Below are 9,628 nucleotides of genomic sequence, written 5' to 3'. Positions count from 1 at the left end.
GGATGTGGTTTGCCAAATCTTTGTGAAGCTCCAAAGAGGTGACATATTTGGTAAGGATAAGATACACTGCAATTCTTCATGCCTCAGGGGCAAGGAAAACAGTTGCCTTTTTCTTAAGCTGTATCTACATCTTGGTGCTCTGCAATCCATTAAACTTCTTGCATAGCATCACAATGGCTTAACTGCAGTTTTTACAACAATAACAGCAGTGCCAACATTTTTAAGATGGTATAACAGTCTGTGTAAATGTTATTTCATAGCATAGCCATTTCTTGTTGACCAGTTTGGAAAACACTGCTATAGTTTTGCCATGGAGTAGCCAACATCAAGCCTTCCAGAGGTTGTTGGATTACAGCTCCTAGCAACACTGGACATAGGCCATGCTGGCTGGAACAGATGGGACTTGAGACTCCAACAACTTCTGGAGAGCACCACTTTGGCTACCCCTGGTGCATGCAGTAAAAAATGGCTGGACGAAGGTCAGTTTACCCAAATCCTCCTGGTTTTGTTATTTAAATGTAGTAATCAAACAGTTAGTCATAATAACTACATAGGTTTACAACTGAGAAGTGTGACTCTATCCTGATCACTTGTTTGCCATCAAGCATGAGTTCATAGCCCTAGTTTTCTAGTAATTTTCCAGTAAACGCAAATAAATGTTGGCTAGTTCCACCTGTGCTATCTTTCCTTCAGTATCCTCAATAGCTTCAATTTAAGCACTCACAATATTGTCATGCATACATTTTAGTGACTGCCTAAATAGTTGTTCTCATGCATACATGTTTTGCTTGCAGGAAAAATAATATCATAAGAAAGGATTAAAATATTGCAAGACCACCAACGAGTTGCTGAAAATAGTTACCACATTACGATAGTGCAAATATTTGAGCCCAAAAAAGTTGTAAAAATATATTGTAAAAATATATAATGCTTGTTCATGTACTCATGATCTGTAAATGTGTTGGGCTTTGGAACAGCTGCCAGGACTTTTGAATCAGTATTTGAAAGAGAATGCGTGGCAATACCAACTCAAATTCCATTATGCTTTCCCAGTTCTGCCTGTAGTTCTAGTTACCACGGGATTTTTTTTTAGCATCACCAAAACCAGTTGGGCTTATTGTTTATGCCTAGAGACTTGCTTACAGCACATGATGCCACTTGAAGCAGGTCTGGTCCTATAAGATGCTTGGATGGAAGACAGTCCAAGGCTATATGTAAGCTGCTTTGGATTCTGGGAGGAATTATATGTAGTTGATTGTATCTATGTGGTTACTTGTAACAGTCTTGAAGAAAACTAAACAAGGCACACATTTTAACACTTGTGTGCATTAACATATAGATGTTATTTATTAAGGTTTTTGTTTTACAAAATAATTCCTTCCTATCCATAACTGATATGAAACATAACAAAATACAGGAACTGTTATTGTTTTGTCTATTTTTTATCACAGAGAAAAATAGTATTGCTTGATAGATGTTTAATCAGCATTCATAGCAGTATCTGAAGACTTTTTACTAGCTAAATCATGCTCAGTGGCTCCATATCCACCCTCTCTTCTGGAATTTTCTAAAATCTGCCATAGAATCAGTTGATAAAGATTGCAGTGAAGAATTCACCTCTCAGACTTGCAGACTGAAGGTTACTGACCTTGATCAGAGATGCCTCTGTTACATACTGCATCTTTGTTAGGGTGTTGGCCGGGATGGAGATTCAGCCAGGCTGCCCTTATCTTTCTTCTGCAACAGTAGGGGGCATCATAAGCAATATCAACCAGATATGATTGCTTATTGAATTAAGTATAGCATGCATATAGCTTTTATCTGCAGTGTATCATCTTCCATGGCGCAGTCTCCAAGTTCCACACAGTTTGCTGTTGAACTATTTGGTTGTAAAAAGACATCTTAACCCAGCTTTGTACGACTTGAATATTTGTGGTAGAGAAAGGTTCGTTTTCAACCCCCTGATTAGTAATTTATTGTTTTTAATAGAGATTTCTTAAAAATTAAAACTTATTTTGGGAACTTGCCTTGATCATGACAAAGTTCTTCTTTCCCACAGCAGTTTGAGGGTCTGGTGATCATCTGCTCTGTAGGGTCAGCAATAAAGAAAAGATATCTTTTTCATCTTCTCCTTTTTCCTCATTGTCTTCTGCCAGAGATGCTCAGTTTCTTCAAGTTCAAGCCAGAGCTAGTTGGAAATTTCTCCCAGTGCTTTCAACAGATCCACTTAATATGCATAATAATTTGTTATAAAAAGATTTAAATATAAATTATTACTAGGCCTGTGTAATGGTGACAGTCCTTAAAACCATGCCTGTGATTCCAGTGAGGTCAGCACACTGAACAGCCATTGCTGTAATCCCTAGTTCCCTCTAAAGTTCCTTCATTTGCCATACCAAACACTTCCAATGCATCTCCACTGCTATAGAATACATTACTTGAGGCTACTGGGCTGAGAAACAATTTTCCATATGTTCTGTAATATGGAAAATAACCACTGGCAGAAGGTGATTGGTTCAGACTTAAAATTTCATCAAAGAGAGACATCTCAGAATCACAGAACTCAATGATGGAGTCAGTTAATATCTGGGTTTCAGTGTACTTAAGACTCTCAAGGTATTGGCTGGTATCTTCATTGGTTTCCCAATTTTCCTGAGTAACCTGAAAAAAATGGGCACTTGGTCAAAAGTTTATTATTATTATTATTATTATTGTTATTATTGTTATTATATCCCACCCTTCCTCCCAGAAGGAGCCCAGGGTGGCAAACAAAAATACTAAAAACAAATTTAAAACATCTTAAAAACAAAATATCTTTAAAAACATATTTGAAACATATTTAAGAATAAATCTTTAAAACATCTTTTTAAAAAATCGAGCACAATTCCATCACAGATGCAGACTGGGATTAGGCCTCTACTTAAAAGGCTTGTTGAAAGAGGAAGGTCTTCAATAGGCACTGAAAAGACAACAGAGATGGTGCCTATCTAATATTTAAGGGGAGGGAATTTCAAAGGGTAGATGTCACAACATTAAAGGTCTGTTTTCTATGTTGTGCAGAATGGACCTCTTGATGAGATGAGATGGTATCTGCAGGAGGCCCTCACCTGCAGAGTGCAGTGATCATCTGGGTATATAATGGGTAAGATGATCTTTCAGGTATATGGATATATGGATTGCATGAACCAAGAGCTAGTTCCTGATATCTGCAAACTACTTTGGAAGACTCCTTCAGAAACCTATGGATATCAATCCATCAGATCTATGAACTATGGATGTTAGATCTATGTAGGCAGAAAACTGCTCTTTTTTTATGGATCTGTAATATCCATTACATTGAAATGATTACAACAGTGTAACAAATGCTGAACTTTAAAAAAAATAAATTCCAAAATAGCAATTAATCTGTTAAAAACATAATTCTGGATAATTCATACAATGGAGTTCCAGTTCCCAGGGTGTGTTTAAACTATCTCCCACCACCACCTCACTGCTCTAAATTGCCCGCTTCTACATTGGTTTTTCTCTTTTTCAAAAAGAATACTGGTATTTTAATACATGTGTTTCTATGTGACATTTAGTTAGAGCCTAAATTTCATAGTTAGTTTGCTTTTAAATATATTTTAAAATATTTTTTTAAAAAAACTTTTATTTTTAAGATGTTTTGTTTTTGAATTTTTTTTTTAGTGTTTTGCCCCTTGTTTGCTGCCCTGGGCTCATTCTGGGAGGAAGGGTGGGAAAGAAATTGATGATGATGATGATGAATAAATGAGGAACAAAATGGTTTTCTGCCATCCTTAAAGTTCTATGTAAAGGGAGTGGTCACATGATATTGCATTCAATGTGAGTAAAAGTTGGAATTTCTGTTGTAACTTACTGTATCTTCATAGACTTCCTCAATTTCACAGTCAATTTTACTCTCAATTTCCTCTTCATTTGTCTCACCCTCTTCACTCTCTGTTCTGCTGTGTACTTCAGTGGAAAGATCTGAGCTGTCAAAGTACTCCTCATATGTTCTATAATATGGGAAATATCCATTGGTGAGATCCATGTCATTTAGGGGCTCATCTTCATGTTTAAGCTTAAAGACACACCCATTGCTTTGAATGTCTTCTCTTTCTATGTTCTCATGGTTCAGTTCTGTATTTATCTGCAGAGGGTTTTCCACAAGGTTTGCATATGTCCTATAATAAGGTATATACTCATTACAGGGTATCAGGTCACTTGAGGCCATCAAATCATTAAAAATAGTCAGCTCAATATTGAAATCCTCAGCACTATCTTCAGTTGACAATGATGGGGGCTTGGAGGTTTCTCGACAGGAGAAAGGTGATGCAGTTTCATTCTTTTCCTCCAAACTTTGTTGGCTGCTCTGGAAAAAAATGACAAAGGGTCAAGCTACTGAATAGTCCACTATCATGATGTCAGACACCAATGATCCATCCTCTAATAACAGTGATTGATTTTACATACAAGCACCAGATATAAGCATGGTGAAAAAGAAGTTAAGGCACCTATAACAAATTTTGAAGTTCTGGATTCAAACCTAATTTACACTGCAAGTGTAAGCCTATCTGGTTCGCTGGCAGGGGTAGTTCCAGCTTTGCCTGGGGCAAAGTGCATCCTGCTAGCCCCTTCTTATGTTGATTGGTCCCCTCAGAATTTGGTAGGGGGAACAGTGCTCCAAGGGTGACTGAGAGCTGACATTTTAATTTCCCACACGTTTTAGACTGTCCCATGTAGTGTCACTCTGGAGCATTGGGGAATTAAAATGAAGGCCTGCAGACCTCATTTCCCAGTGTGGAAGGCTCAGGACAGGTGTCACTACTTGTGGACCATGCTGGAGCACAGTTAGAGGCAGTCTGCTTCTGAATACTAGTTGCTGCAAACCACAGGAGGGAAGAGTGCTCTTGCACTCAGGTGCTGCTTACGGGTTTCCCACAGGCATCTGGTTGGCCACTGTGAGAACAGGATGCTGGACTAGATGGGCCACTGGCCTGATCCAGCAGGCCTATGTTCTTAGTTGCCCTAGGATGCCAGGAGCTAATGCTGGGCCTGATCACTGGTATGGACTCTGGCCTCAAAGAAAGATGATTGCTGTGGTAGCTTTTCTACCATCTCCCTAGCCATGAGTCACAGATTCTAGAATGTCTTCACTGTAACTCCTTTGAGAGACTGAGCTATGTTAGTCAATTGCAATAAGGGCAGAGAATTGTGGCACCTGAATGACTAATCAATTTATTATGGCACAAGCTTTCATAGACCACAGTCCACTACATCAGATGCATGAAATGTTATCTTTGGTGGCAGGTACTCACCACCAACCACCAGTCACCTAGCAGAGACACAAACACAAGGCACCAGACTCTGCAACAAACTCACATGCCAACTCTCTCCCCATATCTACTCAGGAAACACTACAGGACCTAATAATGTCAGCCACAATGTCAAGGGTTCATTTATCTGCTCATCTTCCAATGTGATGTGTGCCATCATTTGCTGGCAATGCCCTTCTGCATTCTACAATAGAAGAAACAACAGCAAGCTCGAAACAGAGAAGTGGCAGACTCCTCACAGAATGGTTGTGGGTGGTGATACCATGCCCCAGGAGTGATTTAATACTGGGATGATCTATCATCCCCCTGATCAAAATGCTCAGGGAGACCTGGAGATGAGATATGAAATTGAGGAAGCATCCAAACTAGGAAATGTGGTAGTAATGGGTGACTTCAACTACCCGGACATAGAGTGGCCGTATATGTGTTCCAGTCATAACAAAGAAGCAAAATTTCTAGATATTCTAAATGACTATTCCCTAGACCAGTTGGACATGGAACCGACCAGAGGGACGGCAACCCTGGACTTAGTCCTCAATGGGGACCAGGACCTGGTGCGAGATGTAAGTGTTGTCGAACCGATTGGGAGCAGTGACCATAGTGCTATTAAATTAAACATACATGTAAATGGCCAATTGCCAAGAAAATCCAACACGGTCACATTTGACTTCAAAAGAGGAAACTTCACAAAAAAGAGGGGATTGGTAAAAAGAAAGCTGAAAAACAAAGTCCAGAGGGTCACATCACTCAAAAATGCTTGGAAGTTCTTTAAAAACACTATATTAGAAGCTCAACTGGAGTGCATACCGCAGATCAGAAAAAGTACCGCCAGGGCCAAGAAGATGCCAGCATGGTTAACGAGCAAAGTCAAGGAAGCTCTTAGAGGCAAAAAGTCTTCCTTCAGAAAATGGAAGTCTTGTCCGAATGAAGAAAATAAAAAGGAACACAAACTCTGGCAAAAGAAATGCAAGAAAACAATAAGGGATGCTAAAAAAAGAATTTGAGGAGCACATTGCTAAGAACATAAAAGCCAACAACAAAAAATTCTATAAATACATTCAAAGCAGGAGACCATCTAGGGAGGCTATTGGACCCTTGGATGAAAAGGGAGTCAAAGGTGTACTAAAGAAAGATAAGGAGATTGCGGAGAAGCTAAATGAATTTTTTGCATCTGTGTTCACAGTGGAAGATATAGGGCAGATCCCGGAACCTGAACTAACAGTTGCAGGAAGGGATTCTGAGGAACTGAGACAAATAGTGGTAACGAGAGAGGAAGTTCTAGGCTATAAAAACTGACAAATTACCAGGCCTGGATGGCATCCACCCGAGAGTTCTCAAAGAACTCAAATGTGAAAATGCTGATCTGCTAACTAAAATATGTAACTTGTCCCTCAGGTCCTCCTCCATGCCTGAGGACTGGAAAGTGGCAAATGTAACGCCAATCTTCAAAAAGGGATCCAGAGGGGATCCTGGAAATTACAGGCCAGTTAGCTTAACTTCTGTTCCTGGAAAACTAGTAGAAAGTATTATTAAAGCTAGATTAACTAGGCACATAGAAGAACAAGCCTTGCTGAAGCAGAGTCAGCATGGCTTCTGCAAGGGAAAGCCCTGTCTCAGTAACCTATTAGAATTCTTTGAGAGTGTCAACAAGCATATAGATAGAGGTGATCCAGTGGACATAGTGTACTTAGACTTTCAAAAAGCGTTTGACGAGGTACTTCACCAAAGACTTCTGAGGAAGCTTAGCAGTCATGGAATAAGAGGAGAGGTCCTCTTGTGGATAAGGAATTGGTTAAGAAGCAGAAAGCAGAGAGTAGGAATAAACGGACAGTTCTCCCAATGGAGGACTGTAGAAAGTGGAGTCCCTCAAGGATCGGTATTGGGACCTGTACTTTTCAACTTGTTCATTAATGACCTAGAATTAGGAGTGAGCAGTGAAGTGGCCAAGTTTGCTGACGACACTAAATTGTTCAGGGTTGTTAAAGCAAAAAGGGATTGCGAAGAGCTCCAAAAAGACCTCTCCAAACTGAGTGAATGGGCAGAAAAATGGCAAATGCAATTCAATATAAACAAGTGTAAAATTATGCATATTGGAGCAAAAAAATCTGAATTTCACATATATCCTCATGGAGTCTGAACTGGCGGTGACCGACCAGGAGAGAGACCTCGGGGTTGTATTGGACAGCACAATGAAAATGTCGACCCAGTGTGCGGCAGCTGTGAGAAAGGCAAATTCCATGCTGGGGATAATTAGGAAAGGAATTGAAAATAAAACAGCCGATATCATAATGCCGTTGTATAAATCTATGGTGCAGCCGCATTTGGAATACTGTGTACAGTTCTAGTCGCCTCATCTCAAAAAGGATATTATAGAGTTGGAAAAGGTTCAGAAGAAGGCAACCAGAATGATCAAGGGGATGGAATGACTCCCTTACGAGGAAAGGTTGCAGCATTTGGGGCTTTTTAGTTTAGAGAAAAGGCGAGTCATAGGAGACATGATAGAAGTGTATAAAATTATGCATGGCATTGAGAAAGTGGATAGAGAAAAGTTTTTCTCCTCTCATATTACTAGAACTCGTGGACATTCCAAGAAGCTGAATGTTGGAAGATTCAGGACAGACAAAAGGAAGTACTTCTTTACTCAGCGCATAGTTAAACTATGGAATTTGCTCCCATAGGACGCAGTAATGGCCACCAGCTTGGATGGCTTTAAAAGAAGATTAGACAAATTCATGGAGGACAGGGCTATCAATGGCTACTAGCCATGATGGCTGTGCTCTGCTACCCTAGTCAGAGGCAGTATGCTTCTGAAAACCAGTTGCTGGAAGCCTCAGGAGGGGAGAGTGTTCTTGCACTCAGGTCCTGTTTGCGAGCTTCCCCCAGGCACCTGGTTGGCCACTGTGAGAACAGGATGCTGAACTAGATGGGCCACTGGCCTGATCCAGCAGGCTCTTCTTATGTTCTTAAACTAGTCAGTCTCCACACAAAACAATAAAAGGATGTTGAAATTGACATTAGGAAGGGCAATATTCAGAAACCAGTGGGAGAACATTTCAGTCTCACTGGGCACTCTGTTGCTGACCTCAACATCATACCTGAAGAAATTCAAAGAAAGACTCAAGTAAGAAACAGCTGAATTTTAACTTATCAAGAAGGTCAGGTCTATTAATTCGGGTATGAATTTACATCCTCCTACAGGTTTTAATTAATTTAACCAATGCTAGGATGTTTATGTTATCACTATCAATACTGCTTTGTAAATGCAATACATGTAAAATAATCATGCAATTAGCATAGTCTGTACCGTCTGCACTTCATATCCCTCTGACTTCACTGACTACATTGTTTATTTTTGCAGGCTTCCCTTAGGAATCTGGTTGGCCACTGTAAGAATAGGATGCTGGACTAGGTGGGCTATCCAGCAGGGCTCTTTTTATGCTCTTTGTTATTTTAGAATGTCTTGAGTATGTTGGCCTGAAATTCCACATGACAGCAATGAACTTTAGAAATTTTTGAAATTTTCATAATCTGAATCCATGTATGACTGTTGGATTCCTTGACTGGCCTGATCTATAGAAAATACATTACATATTTTTGTGCTTCCAAACTTATCCTACACACATATCACATGACAATCTGGGTCACATACCCAAGAATGGCTGCCGCTTATCTAGACAATATTGGAGCAGGGCAGGGCAGCAGTGAAGTTGGAGATGTGCCAGAGCACTGCTGGAGCCAATCTGGTGGTCCCTCTGGTGCATATGAGCAGCCCAGACATTACTACCAACCTGCACCATCCCCAGATTATCACAATATGAGGCAGTGGTGATGGGAGAGTGGCAGTGCCACAGTGCAGCACTGCCTTGCCATGCCAGTCACTCCTGGATGAGCCCATATAAAAAGCACATTCTTTTGGCTAAGAGTGGTCAGTAGGAGTGATTAGCAATGCTGGCAGGGGCTGAAGGGAGTTGGCATCCAACAACATCTAGAGGGCCACATATTTCCCTGGTTCAGATTAAGCTAAATGAGGCAAGCATCTATCTTATAAAGAACTATTTGCATCGATAGCACCATACATACATACAAACAAATACAAAAGGACTGATGGAAGAGAAACTGGAATTGAACATATATTCATAACAAACCGGAGAACAGTAGAGCTTCTATCTGAAATATTCCATTTTTTCATCAATTTGTAAGTGGCTAGAAGTTAATATTTAAGATTTTTCTCTCTAAAATACCTTATTCAAAAATTAGCATGACAGTTCATCTATTAATTACGTGCCATGATT

General features: G+C 40.0%; 1 protein-coding gene across 6 annotated transcripts in view; it reads right to left on the bottom strand.

Annotated features, from left to right (window-relative positions):
• Nucleotides 1-1,381: 1,381 nt before the first annotated feature.
• Nucleotides 1,382-9,628, bottom strand: part of LOC133382242 (uncharacterized) — a 28,517-nt gene continuing 20,270 nt past the window's right edge. For 5 of the 6 annotated variants that reach the window (XM_061621923.1, XM_061621922.1, XM_061621925.1 and 2 more), the window contains 2 exons: nucleotides 3,878-4,372; nucleotides 1,382-2,661 (listed from right to left, as the gene is read on the bottom strand). In XM_061621923.1, coding sequence (XP_061477907.1) covers nucleotides 2,332-2,661; nucleotides 3,878-4,372 — 825 coding nt within the window. In that variant the 3' untranslated portion in view covers nucleotides 1,382-2,331. The remainder of the gene's footprint in view (nucleotides 2,662-3,877; nucleotides 4,373-9,628) is intronic. The other variant, XM_061621928.1, reaches the window with a different exon arrangement.

The sequence above is a fragment of the Rhineura floridana genome, chromosome 3, assembly GCF_030035675.1.
Source record: "Rhineura floridana isolate rRhiFlo1 chromosome 3, rRhiFlo1.hap2, whole genome shotgun sequence".
Lineage (NCBI taxonomy): Eukaryota > Metazoa > Chordata > Lepidosauria > Squamata > Rhineuridae > Rhineura > Rhineura floridana.
Note: the sequence above shows the minus strand (reverse complement) of the source record. Positions and strands in the feature narration are given on the sequence as shown.